The 15,556-nt window shown below is 54.8% G+C and overlaps 1 protein-coding gene across 1 annotated transcript in view; it reads left to right on the top strand.

Annotated features, from left to right (window-relative positions):
* ADGRE1 (adhesion G protein-coupled receptor E1) overlaps positions 1-11,057 on the top strand; it is a 30,102-nt gene extending 19,045 nt beyond the window's left edge. The window contains exons 14-22 of the mRNA XM_074935354.1: positions 633-814; positions 1,830-2,000; positions 2,319-2,513; positions 3,233-3,468; positions 5,235-5,301; positions 8,528-8,619; positions 9,480-9,648; positions 10,417-10,509; positions 10,958-11,057. Coding sequence (XP_074791455.1) covers positions 633-814; positions 1,830-2,000; positions 2,319-2,513; positions 3,233-3,468; positions 5,235-5,301; positions 8,528-8,619; positions 9,480-9,648; positions 10,417-10,509; positions 10,958-10,963 — 1,211 coding nt within the window. The 3' untranslated portion in view covers positions 10,964-11,057. The remainder of the gene's footprint in view (positions 1-632; positions 815-1,829; positions 2,001-2,318; positions 2,514-3,232; positions 3,469-5,234; positions 5,302-8,527; positions 8,620-9,479; positions 9,649-10,416; positions 10,510-10,957) is intronic.
* The last annotated feature ends 4,499 nt before the right edge of the window (positions 11,058-15,556 follow it).

Below are 15,556 nucleotides of genomic sequence, written 5' to 3'. Positions count from 1 at the left end.
TGGCAAGATGATTGCCATGGTGCATCATGGGAGATTCAGTCCAACCAGGGAGCCTGGCTCATAGAGGAGAAACAAGAGCACGAAGCACCCGAACCACAACTCCCAGGAGGCATTGCAGTGGCATTTTCAAATCAAAAATTTGGTTTCCATTCCCCCCCCCCAAACTCAAGATTTTCACCCGGGGAAAAAAGCCCTTTTCCAACTAGCTCTATTAATATCAGATGTTTTGAGAAAACCATCTTCAGGGGCTCTCCAAAAACTGTCACACATTGGGGGGGATTTTCAAGATCCACCCACCCCTTATAACACTGAAACAAGCACACAACATTAAGGAGCCCTCTGCCCCCTGTTGTGTTCTGTAATTTATGGACAGCCCCTCTGTCTTGTCATCAGTGCCAGCTGAGCTGCACTGGCTATCCGGACACCTGGGTTCTCTTCCCAGCGCTGCTGCAGGTTTGCTGTGCCGTTGTGTTACTTTTCTGTGCCTCATTTTTATCCGTGTGTGGGTCTAAAGCAATACATTACCCAGCTCCTGAAATGGGGGAGTTGTACAGTGCTTTGAGAGGCCCCCCGGTGGAATGTGGGTAAAGAAGCCGCTAACTCACCTGGTTTCTCCTTGGGAATACTTGCAGCCCGGGCTGGAGTGGCGTTTGCCTCCTACATGGGCATGGAGTCCATCCTGAATGGCAGCTTCTTCCATGGCCAAAGGGCCACCTCAGTCTGGATGAATTCCAGGGTGGTGAGTGCCGTCCTGACCAGCCAGACCAAGACCGATTTCCCGGATCCAGTCAACTACACCTTCCAGAACCTCATGGTAAGGCCGGCTGCATGTCCCTCTGTGAACTGCTGCTGGGCTTGATTCCGACTTTTCAGGAGCAGCCTGGCTCCTCTGGTGGGGATGCTGCATTGAATTAACTCTCAGGTGGGGAGGAATTCTTGTGTTGTCCCCCAAGTGTGGTGCTGCCTTGTGGGGGAAGGGGGGGATTGAACTCATGATCCAAAAGTCTGAATTTCTGCTTCAGCCGCTAACGGGCCACTTCCATTATCTGAGTCTCAGTAGTAGCCTCATAAATCTCCCACCACTAGGGCTGGGAGGCAGGGGAAGAAAGCAAAGAGGAACACAGGGGAGACAGTGGGGCCTAGTGGATAGAGCACTAGTGAGAGATCTAGGTTCTACTCCTGGTTCTGCTGCTGGCCTGCTGGGTGACCTTGATATTTTCCCTCACTCGGTGCCTCAGTTTCCCCATATGTCAAATGGGGGTAATGATAGTGACCTTCTTTGTAAAGCACCTTGTTAGATGGATGGACAGCACTGAAGAGCTAGGTGTTAACACTAGGAGCAGGGATAGATTTGCTTTTGCTTCATTAAGGCAGACGCAGAGTCTGGGAGCCCTTCAGAACCACCCCATATGTGTTCTCTGGCCCACTCTCTGTGGGGGGCGATGGAGAGTCTTGTTAACCCTCTGCCCTACTGTTCAGTATTTGTGCTAATGCGCAGGCTGAAATGAGCGCCCCCTTCTGGCAGGAGCGGCTCATCGTGTGAGAGAGCCCTTGATGCCAAGCACTTAGTCTGTCTAGACAAAGGGTGGGAGGGGAAACTGAGGCACAGAGCAGGCGAGTGACTCAGTCAAGGTCACACAGCAGGCCAGTGGCAGAGTCAGGACTAAAACTCAGCTCTCCTGAGTTCCACCCCGTCCACTGGCCTGCACAGCCTCTGTTAGTCTGCCTCTCAAGCGCTCTCTTGGAGTGCCTGACCCGCTCCCCTGGTATCACGTTTTTTCCATCCTGCGTTATTCCTTCCACCTTCCCCCCCCTTTTTTTTTTTGCAGCCAAGCAGCAGCCCTGAGCAGCTCATCTGCGTCTCGTGGGAGGCCACGGCCTGGCGTGGCAGCTGGTCTCGGGCAGGGTGCGGGGTCCTGCACAGCAATGCCACTCACACCACGTGCAGCTGCAATCGCGTCTCCAACCTGGCCGTCCTCATGGCATCGGGGGAGATAACGGTAATGGGACCGCGCCCGCAGACCGAGGCTGCGGGCTTTGCTGGGGGGCGTCGGGCACCCTCTCAGCCAAGGAGAGATTGAAGGAGGACAAGGAGGTAGTTCTGGGGACGTTTACGAGGAGCCCCTCCCTGGCATGGGGGGGGCAGCACTGGAGAAAGCGCAAAGGGGCTGGGGTGAGCACTGGAGCTGGGCATCATGGGCCGATCGCAGGTGGTTCCCCATTCCGTGGTCCCTCCGCAAAGCCCCAGCTGCATTAACTGCCCCGCGCGGGACGACGCTTGGCCTCCTAATGAGCCCTCTGCCCCGCCTCCCCGATAGGCAGGCTTCCCACTGTTCCTCGTCTCCCACGTCGGGCTGGCCTTCTCCCTGCTGTGCCTCTTCCTCGCCATCCTCACCTTCCTCTTGAGCCGCTCCATCCGCAACGTGAACACCTCCATCCACCTGCAGCTCTGCCTCTGCCTCTTCCTGGCCGACCTGCTCTTCCTCACCGCAGTGGACAGCCCCAGCCATCAGGTAAAGCACTCCCTCCCCCTCGCAGGGTGCCTAATGTGGCAGGCAGAGTGGCCTGGTACATAGAGCACTGGGTGGGAACTCTGGTGACCTGGATTCTAGTCCTGGGTGTAAGTCCTGGCTCTGTCCTTAACCTGGTGGTGATGCTGGGCAAAGCACCGTCCTGTGCCTCAGTTTCCCTATCTGTAAAATGGGGGTAATGATGCTGACCTACTTTGAAGAGTGAGTGATCATTGGGTATGCAGCTAGCAGTGGCCTTTAGGACAGAAATGAGATCCTAGGGGAGAACCCCTTCTTACAATCGTAATTCCCAGGGGTGTGTTTGATGCAGGGGAACCAGGGGAACCAAGCCCAGGGATGCTCATTAGAGGCTGTGAAATGAAAGAATCATAGGACTAGAAGGGACCTCGAGAAGTCCTGGTTAATGCAGGCTGAAGGCCCCAGACCTCAAGTGGGCTCTTTGAAATGCCCCCCCCCCGAGCTGGGGTTTGTGTGGCAGAAGATAGTCGTGGCTACAGTGCCCTGGGGGTAGGGTGGAGGCAATGCTCAAACGTTGTTTAGCCGGGCAGCTGGACACAGATCCCGTGGTTCTCTCCGGCTCGCCAGCTCCTGCCCTGTTCTGCACAGTGTTGCCACTAGGGGTCGCCCTAAATGCCGGCCTGGCCTGGGGAACCCCGCAGAAGCAGATCCCTGCGCTCACGCGGGCGTTCTTCCCTCCCCAGCTGGCATGCGCCATCATCGCCGGCCTCCTGCACTACCTGTTCCTGGCCTGCTTTGCCTGGATGTTCCTGGAGGCCGTGGTGCTCTTCCTCACCATCCGCAACCTCGGGGTCGTCAACTATTTCAGCACCCACAGCCCCAAGATGCGGCACCTAAGCCTCTTTGGCTACGGCTTCCCCACCCTGGTGGTGGCCGTCTCGGCGGCGGTTATGCCGCAGGGCTACGGCAGGCAGGAAAAGTGAGTGCCCGAGCTGGGGAACTGGCCCTTTGCGACCGCGGCCCTTTGCAATCGCTTGCTGCGCCCTTCCACGGCCAAGCGCCGCAGTGGGGTGAAATGAGGGGCCTCCTGGAGGACAGGCAGGAGGCTGCAGTGGTTAGGGCATGAACGTGTGGTAGGGGGAGATGCAGGTTCAAGTCCAAGCTCTACTACAGGCCGGGTGCTGCGGAAGCCAATTCGCTGCTTTGTGCCTCAGTTTCCCCAGGTGTGAAATGAAGATAATGGCACTGTCCTGCTGCACCGGGGCATTGGGAGGCAAAATCGATTAAAGATTGTTGGATGCTACATTGATGGTGCCTTATAAGTCCCTAGAGGTAGACGGTTCTAATCTAAGGCATTCTCTGCATTAAGGAAATTTGATGTACTGTGGTTAGACCTGCAGGCCAAATTCGCTGTGTGAGTACAAAAAGGGGAGTGAAGAGAGTAGGTCCTGTCTTACGCTAGCACTCTGTGTGTGTGTGTCTGTGTGTGTGTCTGTGTGTGTGTGTGTCCCAGCGCTCCTCAGTGAAAGATGCTCTGGACCAGTGGGCATCTGCCTCAACAGCTGTGCTGTTGTCATTCATGAATGAATGAATCAGTTTCTAGAACAGAGGTGGGCAAACTATGGCCCGCGGGCCACATCTGGCCCGCGGGACCGTCCTGCCTGGCCCCTGAGCTCCTGGCCCAGGAGGCTAGCCCCCTCCCCCTCCCCTGCTGTCCCCCCTCCTCCGCAGCCTCACCTTGCCGCGCCATGCTCTGGGCAGCGGGGATGCAGAGCCCAGCCTGACCCGGTGCTCTGTCCTGGTGCAGCCGCGCTGCCAGCCACCGGTGCTCCAGGCAGTGCAGTAAGGGGGCAGGGAGCAGGGGGGGTTGGATAGAGGGCAGGGGAGTTTGGGGGGTGGTCAGGGGCGTGGACAGGGGTCAGAGCGGTCAGAGGGCGGGGAAAAGGGGGGTTGAATGGGGGCAGAAGCCCTGGGGAGGCAGTCAGGAAGGTGAGGAGGGGTTGGATGGGGTGGCGGGGGGGGGTCAGGGGACAGGGAGCAGGGGGAGTGGATGGCGCAGGGATCCCGGGGGGGGCAGTCGGGGGGGGGGTTGGATAGGGCCACAGGGGGCAGTTGTCTGGGGGGTGGCCAGGGGACCGAGAGCAGGGGGGTGGGTGGGGCAGGGGTCCTGGTGGGGCAGTGAGGAAGGAGAGTGGGGGTTGGATGGGGTGCGGGGGGCAGGTAGGGGCGAGGAGTCCAGGGGCAGTCAGGGAAAAGGGGTGGTTGGATGGGGCAGGAATCCCGGGGGGGGCAGTCAGGAAGGAGAGGGAGGTTGGATAGGGCCGCAGGGGGCAGTTAGGGGCAGGGGTCCGGGGGCGGTCAGGAGACCAAGAGCAGGGGCGGGTGGATGGGGCAGGGGTCCCCGGGCGAGAAGCATTAGGGGTTGAGAAGCAGTGGGGCGAGAAGCAGGGCGGGGTCGGATAGGGGGCGGGGGCCGGGCCATGCCTGGCTGTTTGGGGAGGCACCGCCTCCCCTTACCGGCCCACCATACAATTTCAGAAATTGCGGCCCTCAGGCCAAAAAGTTTGCCCGCCCCTGATTTAGGTTGTGCTGGGCGGGGCAGGGACCGCCCCTCACTCCGTAGCTGTGCCCAAGGGGACTCCAGTCTCGGGGGGAGCCTCTTTGGGTAGCACTAATCTCAAGGGGAATCGCTGCACCAGGCTGCTACTGTTCAGTGAACCTCACGTTAACCTTTTGTTCTTGTAGCTGCTGGCTCAGCATGGAGAAGGGCTTCATCTGGAGTTTCCTGGGACCGGTGTGTGTCATCATCGGGGTACGTATCCACTGCGGCTTGACCCTGCCGCCTCCCGCAGCACGGTGAAGCCTGGAGCTCTGCCTGGCTTCCCTTGTCTCTGGCTAAGCACTGTGGGCCCAGTTCATCCCCTGGTGTAGTGCTACTGACCTCGAAGGAGTACATGCCAAGGAGGATTTTGGCCCACTCGGGGAATGGGGTGATAAGACCCACCAGATCCACCCTGCGAAAGCCAGTTTGCGCAATGCCGTAGGCATCACGTTGGGACTTCAGACCACGGGGCCAGATCCTCACCTGGTGTAAATCAGTATTGCTCGGGTGATTTCAATGGAGCTTCAATGGTGATTTCAATGGAGCTTCAATGGTGATTTCAATGATTTGCACCAGCTGGGGATCTGGCCGAATAATCATACCGAACAGCAATACGCTTGCTTTGGACGGCAACAATTTCTGCTTCTGCTCATGTCGAGACCCTGCAGCTGCCCGGCACATCCCTTCCCCAGAGCCTGAGGCAAATCAGGGTTCGTGACCGAAGAACAGACAAACATAAGTTTATTAATGATCTGCAGGATGGTGTGGATTGCACCCTCAGCAAGTTTGCAGATGACACTAAGCTGGAGGGGAGAGGTAGATACGCTGGAGGGTAGGGATAGGGTCCAGAGTGACCCATAGGCACCGACTTCTACTCACGCTGGTGGACGCTCGACCCCACTCTGCCCCCGGCCCCGCCCAAACTCCACCCCTGTCCCCCCATTCCAACCCCTTCCCCAAAGTCCCCGCCCCAACTCCGCCCTCTCCCTGCCCCTATTCCGACTCCCTCCCCAAATCCCTGCCCCTGCCCCGCCTCTTCCCCACCTTCACCCCTGAGCGCGCCATGTTCCCACTCCTCCCCCCTCACTCCCGGAGCTTGCTATGCCGCCAAACAGCTGTTTGGCAGCAGCAAGCCAAGCCCTGGGAGGTAGGCGGAGGAGCGGGGACGCAGCCCTCTCAGGGGAGGAGGCGGAGGAGGAGGTGGGGTGAGGTGGGGAGGGGAGCTTGGCTGTCGGTGAATGCAGAGCACCCACTAATTTTCCCCCATGGGTGCTCCAGCCCCGGAGCAACCGCGGAGTCGGCACCTATGGAGTGACCTAGACAAATTGGAGCATTGGGCCAAAAGAAATCTGATGAGGTTCAACAAGGACAAGTGCAGAGTCCTGCACTGAGGAAGGAAGAATCCCATGCACCGCTACAGGCTGGGGACCGACTGGCTAGGCAGCAGTTCTGCAGAAAAGGACCTAGGGGTGACAGTGGACGAGAAGCTGGATATGAGTCAGCAGTGTGCGCTCGTTGCCAAGAAGGCTAACGGCATGTTGGCCTGTATTAGTAGGAGCATTGCCAGCAGATGGAGGGAAGCGCTTATTCCCCTCTATTCAGCACTGGCGAGGCCTCACCTGGAGTAATGCGTCCAGTTTTGGGTCCCCCACTAAAAAAGGATGTGGACAAATTGGAGAGAGTCCAGCAAGGGCAACGAAAATGATCAGGGGGCTGGGGCGCATGACTCATGAGGAGAGGCTGAGGGAACTGGGCTTGTTTAGTCTGCAGAAGAGAAGAGTGAGGGGGGATTTGATAGCAGCCTTCAACTACCCAAAACGGGGTTCCAAAGAATATGGAGCTCAACTGTTCTCAGTGGTAGCAGATGAGAGAACGAGGAGTAATGGTCTCAAGTTGCAGTGGGGGAGGTCTAGGTTGGATATTAGGAAACACTATTTCACTAGGAGGGTGGTGAAGCACTGGAATGCGTTACCTAGGGAGGTGGTGGAATCTCCATCCCTAGAAGTTTTTAAGGCCCAGCTTGACAAAGCCCTGGCTGGGATGATTTAGTTGGGGTTGGTCCTGCTTTGAGCAGGGGGTTGGACTAGATGACCTCCTAAGGTCTCTTCAAACCCTAATATTCTATGATAAGAACAGCCATACTGGGTCAGACCAAAAGTTCATCTATCCCAGTATCCTGTCTTCTGACAGTGGCCAATGCCAGGTTCTCCAAAGGGAATGAACAGAACAGGTAATCATCAAGTGATCCATCCCTGTCGCCATTCCCAGCTTCTGGCAAACAGAGGTTAGGGACACCATCCTGGCTAATAGCCACTGATGGACCTATCTTCCATGAACTTATCTAGCTCTTTTTTGAATCCTGTTATAGTCTTGGCCTTCACAACATCCTCTGGCAAGGAGTTCCACAGGTTGACTGTGCGTTGTGTGAAAAAATACTTCCTTTTGTTTGTTTTAAACCTGCTGCCTATTAATTTCACTTGGTGACCCCCTAGTTCTTGTGTTATGAGAAGGAGTAAATAACACTTCCTTATTTACTTTCTTCATATCAGTCATGATTTTATAGATCTCTATCATATCCCCCCTTAGTTGTCTCTTTTCTAAGAGTATGTCTATACTACCCGCCAGACTGGCAGGCAGCGATCAATCCAGCGGGGGTCGATTTATTACGCTAGTCTAGACACGATAAATGGACCCCTGAGCGCTCTCCCGTCAACTCCTATACTCCACCGGAGCGAGAGGTGCAGGCAGAGTTGACGGGGGAGTGTCAGCAGTCGACTCACTGCGGTGAAGACTCCGCGGAGAGTAGATCTAAGTATGTCGACTTCGGTTACGTTATTCACGTAGCTGAAGTTGCGTAACTTAGATCGATTCTCCCCCCCCGCCCCAGTGTAGACGAGGCCACGCTGAAAAGTCCCAGTCTTATTAATCTCTGTTCATATGGCAGCCGTTCCAGACCCCTAATCATTTTTGTTGCCCTTTTCTGAACCTTTTCCAATTCCAATATATCTTTTTTGAGACGGGGCGACCACATCTGCACGCAGTATTCAAGATGCGGGCGTACCATGGATTTATACAGAGGCAATATGATATTGTCTGTCTTATTATCATCCCTTCCTTCATGATTTGCAATATTCTGTTTGCTTTTTTGACAGCCGCTGCACATTGAGTGGATATTTTTAGAGAACCAGCCACAGTGACTCCAAGATCTCATTCTTGAGTGGGAACAGCCAATTTAGACCCCATCATTTTATATGTATAGTTAGGATTCTGTTTTCCTGTGTGTATTACTTTGCATTTATCAACATTGAGGCCTTTTGTTGCCCAGTCACCTGGGTTTGAGAGATCCTTTTGTAGCTCTTCGCAGTCCGCCTGGGACTTAACTATCTTGAGCAATTTTGTATCTGCAAATTTTGCCACCTCTCTGCTTTGATTCTAGATTAATTCCATCCTTTTTGCCTTAACCCTCTGGATGCTGCAGAGAAAGCTTTCCAGGCTCAACACGGATGTGTCCACCCTCAAGAACACCAGGTAATGTTGGTTTAAAAGCAGAGCTGAAAAGTATCATTCAGTGGTGGTAGGGGGGAGGGTGGGAGTCAGGACTCCTGGGTTCCATTCCCAGCTTTGCTACTGGCAGTGTAACTTTGGGCAAGTCACTGTGCCTCAGTTTCCCTCTCTTTTAAAATTGGGCTGATACTGGCCTCCCTGAAGTGGGAGTTGTGAGCCTCCCTGAATGCTGGGACAACCCTTGGAGATCCTCAGTCTGGCCGATGGCCCCCCAAGAGCTGTGCTTGTATGCCCCATTGTTTGTGTCCCTCAGCTGTGGAGTGGCCAAGGTGCTAGATTGCAGGACAGAGGGTGATGCTGTTACGAAGCCTGGATGGACAGATGCTCAGCTGGTGTCTCTTTATGGGATCTGCCGATTTGAACCAGCTGGAGATCTGCTCCCTGTGGGGCTTTCCCCTGTCTCTGACACCTTGGATTTACAAACCTGCTCTGCTCCATGCTGTGTACCCCCCACGGACACCTTCCTCTGCAAAGGGGACCCGGATGGGATAGTCACCCCGAAAGCCTGGTCACATAGAAGCAAAGATCTCTCCGTGCTTATATGTGCCTGCAGCGAGGGCTGGTGGGTGTGTCACAGGGCTCCTTTTGTCCGATCCACACAGGATCTGAATCCGTCCCAGCCCCTCTTAGCGAGGCTTGGGTCTTTAGTGCAGGCTGTAGCAGCTTGTGCGTCTACCTTTCGAAGACTCTGGGCCAGCCGCTCTCACGCTTGTAGATGGAGCGTGGCTACCTGGAGGCATTCGCCCTTTTGGCCCGGACCCCCCTGACTCAGCCGCCCTCCAGAGGGCTGTCATCACGGGATCTCTCCGTCTGCCTTTCTCCAGGCTACTGACCTTTAAAGCCATTGCCCAAGTCTTCATTCTGGGCTGCACGTGGATTTTCGGTCTCCTTCAAGTCGGCCCAGCCGCCATTGTCATGGCGTATTTATTCACCATCGTCAACAGCCTGCAGGGAGCCTTCATCTTCCTGGTGCACTGTCTCCTCAATCGTCAGGTACTGCCCAGGGCCCTTCGTTCCCTGATGGACTCATCAGACCCCCTGCCAGCAGAGAGCAGGGCGGGCTAACGATGCTTTACTGATTCTTCTGGGCAAGATCTCCCACCCCCAGCTTTTTGCCCAGTGTTTCCCCCAGTAGCAGAGCAATGGAGCAGCCCCTTGTTTGGAGAGGAAAGATGGCCCAGAGGCTGAAGTACTAGCTTAGCCCTTAGGAGACCTGGGCACAATTCCATGCTGTGCTGTCGACTCCTTGGGCAAGTCACTCAGCCTCTCAGTTCCCTGGAGAACTTCCCTCAAATAATCAGTCTGGCACCCTGAAGGGCTGTTAAAGGGGGGAAAGGGAAGGGAAAGTCCTCCTGAGAATCCCCTTCCATGCATAGCTCCTCTAAAGGCTCTGCCTCCAAAGCAGGGGGTGGATTGGGTGCAAAGCTAGTGTGCACTGCACTATGGGTATTCTCTCCTGCCACAGGAAGCAGAGTGTTACAGCAGCCCTGAGGCTGCTCTAACTTGTACCAAGGCATAGATGAGGGGGGAACATAAATAGCTATAAGTCTCTGCATGGGTAACAGTGAATAAGCCCCAATGACAGCATCAGGGGCTCCGGTCCCTTTTATCAGGGAGGATTAGACGCGGCTCTTATTCATCTGCCTAATGCCCTGATGCTGAGGTGCTGGGCACCTTAGAAACGGAGATAAGGCATAGAGAGAAGAGATCTTCTCCCGTTTCTTAGCGGTGCAGCACCACTGACTGTCTCTGCAACTCCAGGTGCGGGAGGAGTACAAGAGATGGTTCACCTGCAAACCCAAGTCCTACGTTTCCGACGTCTCCATGTCTACTTTAGCCACCAGCAGCAAAGCGGTGAGAGAGCCAATGTCCCTGCGATCTTTGCCGAACCCTCACCAGATGCATCCAGAATCCAGGCGAGATCCGGGCAGGGTTACAGCACTGGACTGGGAGTCAGGACTCCTGGGTTCTGTTCAGGGCGCTGGAAGCGGGGTGGGTCTAGTGGTTAGAGCAAAGGGGGCTGGGAGTCAGGACTCCCCGGCGCAGGGCAGACATGGTGTCTGGACTGATGTCGATAAATTGGTACAAAAGCTGGGTGCAGACCAACCCTCAGGGACTTAGGAGCTCTGGGGGAAGCCCCAGTGACACCAATAGACATGGAAATCTGCTATGCTAGGAGCTTGAAGTCAGGGTTAAATCTGAAGGCACAGAAGGCTTGATCCCACTCACCTGATATCAAAACTCTCCTGGGAGCTTGTGTTTTCCCCTCCGGAACCATGCCGGTGTCTCTCTTTCCTTGCAGGGCTGACGTTCTGGCCGGGAGGCAGGAGATGCTGTCGCGCCACAGGAGAAGGAAGAGCTTATCGCAGAACTTGAATCCGCCTTCTTTAAAGCGCTTGCAGGATCAGAGCTTCGAAACCAACCTCCCAGCTGTCTAGGCTGGAGTTTGATCCCGGGGTTAAATCAGTGGGCTGGAAAGGGGAGTGGGGTGTGAGGATTACAGCTGCAGGTGCTGGCAGTCAGGACTCCTGGGTTCTTCTATCCCTGGCTGTGGGGTCTAGTGGTTAGAACAAGTTACACTCCCTAGACGTGGGCCAGTAGTACCTATAGCTTAGTCCAGCCCTGGTCCGCTGCTCCTTTTCCGAGATTCCCTTTCTCCTTATTTATTGTGGGTTCCCCCCCCCCAATCCTTCAATCCCCTGAAATCTGAGCAGGTTTTGCATGTCTGTGCCATTTCAGTAGTGTAAAAGGAGTTTGATTTTGAATGCATGACTTTGTGGCGTCTTTTAAAATGCCTCCTCGAGTGGTTTTGTTTCGACACCCTAAAATATACAGGCTAAATTGTTTCTCCCTCTAGTGGCTGGAAATGGGGTACAAGCAACCAAGTCCCGAGTCCCCACAATGCTCAGTCTAAATGCAGTCCCTAGTGCTCCCTGACAGCAAGGGGGCGCTGTCTAGCATGCCCAGTAGTGCTGTCCTATGAATTCAGTATAGCCTGCACTCCCTGCTCCGTGACTGCTTAATGCAAGCCAGGATTTGGAGAGATGCCTAATGGTGACATCAGGAAGTACAGTCTGGGAGCTAGAGTGCCTGAGGGAACCAGTGGGTCTGTATCCGGCAGCCTCAATACAGGGCCCCCCTTTATAGGCATCCGCGCAGAGTCCTGTCTCTGCTCCGCTCCTGGGGCCCCCCACCCTTGGAGGCAATGAGCCGGAGCTCGGTTCTTTTGTCCATGGTCTTGTCGGGACCAGGGCGCACCCCCACATGTGCAACTGCCCCTGCTGCTTTGCAGCCCTGTGCTGCCCCCCCTCCGCCATCACCAGGGTGCGACTGTGCCTGGATCCCTTCAGCCCCAGCTGTCAGGCTGCCCGGGACGCAGCCTTAGCTCGACAGCCAGCTGTCAGGCTCCCATGTGGCCACCAGCCCCCTCTCCACCTCCGGAGGTGATTGTCTCAAGAACGGTCATCGTGGGTCAGAGCAATGGTCCATCTCGCTCAGCAACCTGTCTCTGACCGCGGCCAGTGCCAGACGCTTCCTAGGGAATAAATGGAACAGGGCAATTAGCGAGTGATCCATCCCCTGTCATCCAGGCCCAGCTTCTGGCCGTCGGAGGCTTAGCTGTCTTGGCTAACAGCCAGCGAGGGCCCTATCCTCCAGGAGCCCTGTTATACCTTCCCTGGGCTGGGGTGGATTATGTCACCTGCTACTAGCAAGCTTTTGAACTGGGCAGCAGGGGGCCCTCTACGCGCTTTGAGAGCTACTGATGAAAAGAGCTGTATAAGGGTGAAGTGTATTAGTTCTGCCCAGGTCCTTTCCCTCTAGCTTAGGGACCCAGCAGTGATCCTGGTACATTACAGTCCAAGTTGCAGTGGGGGAGGTTTAGGTTGGATATTAGGAAAAACTTTTTCACTAGGAGGGTGGTGAAACACTAGAATGGGTTACCTAGGGAGGTGGTGGAATCTCCTTCCTTAGAAGTTTTTAAGGTCAGGCTTGACAAAGCCCTGGCTGGGATGATTTGATTGGGGATTGGTCCTGCTTCGAGCAGGGGGTTGGACTAGGTGACCTCCTGAGGTCCCTTCCAACCCTGATATTCTATGAGAGACGCACCTTAGGGCATATCTATGCTGCAGCTGGGGGTGTGGGACTGCAGCATCAGCAGACATGTCTAGCTAGCTCGAGGAGCAGCTGGCCGCCTGCTGCTAGCCCAGGACCCAGGGCACACGTTTGAGCAGCCGCTGCCCATGCTACTGGGACTTCACGGCTATTAATACTCGAGCTAGCCGTGATCTAGCTAGATAAAGCTAGCTCCGATCAGGGGGTGATGCAGCGCTCAAGCCGCGCTGGAATGTAAGTGCTGGAAGCATCGCAAGATGCCAGGGAAGTGCTGGAATGGTGTGCCGGAGCGTTCCAGTGCGACTCGACCGTTGGCTCAGATACGTCTAGAAGTGCAGTGGTCACACCTCCTGGTTGCAATGTAGGTATACCCTGAGCCCCCGCGAGGGGCCCCCCGGGTGTTCCTTGGTTCTCATACGTGGGCCTGCAGGGCAGTTCTTGGAATCCCAGCTTGTGGCTTCAAAGGGGAAGTTTCTTTCACAAGAAGTGCCACCATCCTGCACCAGGGCGATAAGAAGAGCTGCTGCAAGAAACCAAAGAGGGGAGCTGAGCTCTGGCAGGGAGATAAGGCAGCAGAAAGCTGCAGGGATAAAGCAGAGAGATTGGTGCTGCATTCTGTGTTAAACCTCGCACTGCTGGCCGGATGGGGACTCATAGTATGTAGACTCTTCTCTTCCCCCCCACAACTCCCCATTGTTCTCCTCACCAGGGTTCTTGGTCCCCACAGCTGTCCCCTAGCAGCAGAGCACGAGATCCGCTGTGATGTGTTACCTCATGTCCTCTGAGGCATAGTGCTGCGAACACAGTGCCTAGGTCAGTGCCAGGGCCGCTGGCAGTCAGGTGCTAGAGCCCTGTCTGGCTGGCCCAGTTGGGCCCCATGACCTCCATTTCAGACATATCCAGAAGTGAGAGTCATTCCATAGCAGAATATGGCTTGTAGGGAGAGACCCTACAGCAGATAAGTCAGAAGAAATGTTGTGTTCCTTCTATTCTGGGGCCATTCAGAACTCTGCCCAGCCCTCTGTGTAAGTTAGAGCAGCCTCGAGGCTGTTCTAACTTATGCTGCAACCTATAGCCTCCTGGGGAGCAGGGAAGAGCTGTAGTGCAGTGTACTCTGGTCATGCCCCTGATTTGCTCTCTACTCTGGGAGCAGGGGGATGCAGGACCCCTACGCCAGCTCGCGAGGCCCCCTGCCCACGGGACGTTTACAGGGGGGGGGCATATCTGCCCACTTTATGCTGCTAGAGCGGCCTAAAGGGGCTGGCATGAAATCGAGGTGGGGCACAGGGTCTTTGTTTCCCTTTCTATAAGCTGTACAGTCAGCCCCGAGCCCCAGAACAACTTCCTACTCCAGCAGGAAAGGCAAAAGTTATAGGCAAAAAGGTCAGAGTTAGTTACCAAAAGAAAAGAAAAGAAAAGAAAATATAAGCACGCAGTCTAAACTCTCAACCCTGTTAGACTGGGCAACCTCTAGATTAAGCAGGTTTTCTCACCCCACTGGATATTGCAATTCATAGTACACAGATTTCACTCTTGAAATCTGGGCCAGTCCCCTCATTTGGAGGCTTCAGAGTGTCCTTGTTGCTTGCAGCGTAGGTGGGTGAAGGAGAAAGGCCCAGCTTGTGGCCACTGGGTTCCGTTTTATACCCTCAGTCCCATGTGCTTGGGGAGCACAAGTCCAGACATGTCTGGGGGGCATTGCTGAGTCTCCAGGCAAGGTTGAGCAGTTCTCTTGGTGTGGCCTCATGCAGGTGAGTCATTGAATTGTAGCTCCCTTGCTGGACAAGGGCTGTTGATGGGTTGTTTGCTGTTGACTCTGGGGAGCGAATATCTGGCGGATTCCCCAACTTACAGCATGTCTTTGTGACAACCATACAACATAATTCTCATAACTTCATATGCATTAATGATACACATCTATGGATAGAGACATGACTTTCAGCAGATCGTAACCTCTCCCCTGATACCTTACAAGGCATGCTTTATATGTAAGATCACAATTATATAAAAATGAGGAATATGGGGGTTACAGGATGCTCCCCCAAGCTATAGAATGTCACATGTGGGTCCCAGGAACCATCCATGAGGTTATTCCTGAAAGAAAAGGAGAACAGTTTCCCCTGTTACTTTCCTTCATGTAGATTGCAGGGAGGTAGGCAGGGGAGCTGGAACAATTTTTATAGTGGGAGGGGGGTGCTGCTGATGGAAATCATGTATTTGGCGTTTGTTATTACTGCTTCAACCTGGGAGGCATGGCAGCACCCCTAGTTCCAGCACCACTGGAGGTAGGTTTACCCTCATAACAAACATTAGTGAGATGCTTAAAGGCCATCGTGGGTAGGGGAGATGTATCTGTTGTGACAAAGTTCTATCCTTGCCTCCGTGGGTCCCACGTTTCCTGGCGGATTTCGCTAGCCTCAGAGGCTCACTGTGACCCTCCACGTAGCCCTTCTCTCTCTGGAGACAAGGGCCACAGTCTACTGAGCCATTTTCATCATAAGCCAGCGGGGGAGGTGAGGAGAAGCTATCCTCCCTTGCACAATCTCTGTTGTCTCCCAGTCTTAGTGATTAATCAGAGGGGCAAAGCGGGGGAGCCCGGGCCCACCTTCTACCCAGGGACCCTGTCATAAATATAAAGGGAAGGGTAAACCCCTTTAAAATCCCTCCTGGCCAGAGGAAAAATCCTCTCCCCTGTAAAGGGTTAAGAAGCTAAAGGTAACCTCGCTGGCACCTGACCAAAATGACCAATGAGGAGACAAGATACTTTCAAAAGCTGGGAGGAGGGAGA

Source organism: Natator depressus, chromosome 20 (genome assembly GCF_965152275.1).
Source record: "Natator depressus isolate rNatDep1 chromosome 20, rNatDep2.hap1, whole genome shotgun sequence".
Lineage (NCBI taxonomy): Eukaryota > Metazoa > Chordata > Testudines > Cheloniidae > Natator > Natator depressus.
The sequence above is the reverse complement of the archived record's forward strand: the minus strand, read 5'-3'. Positions and strand labels throughout refer to the sequence as shown.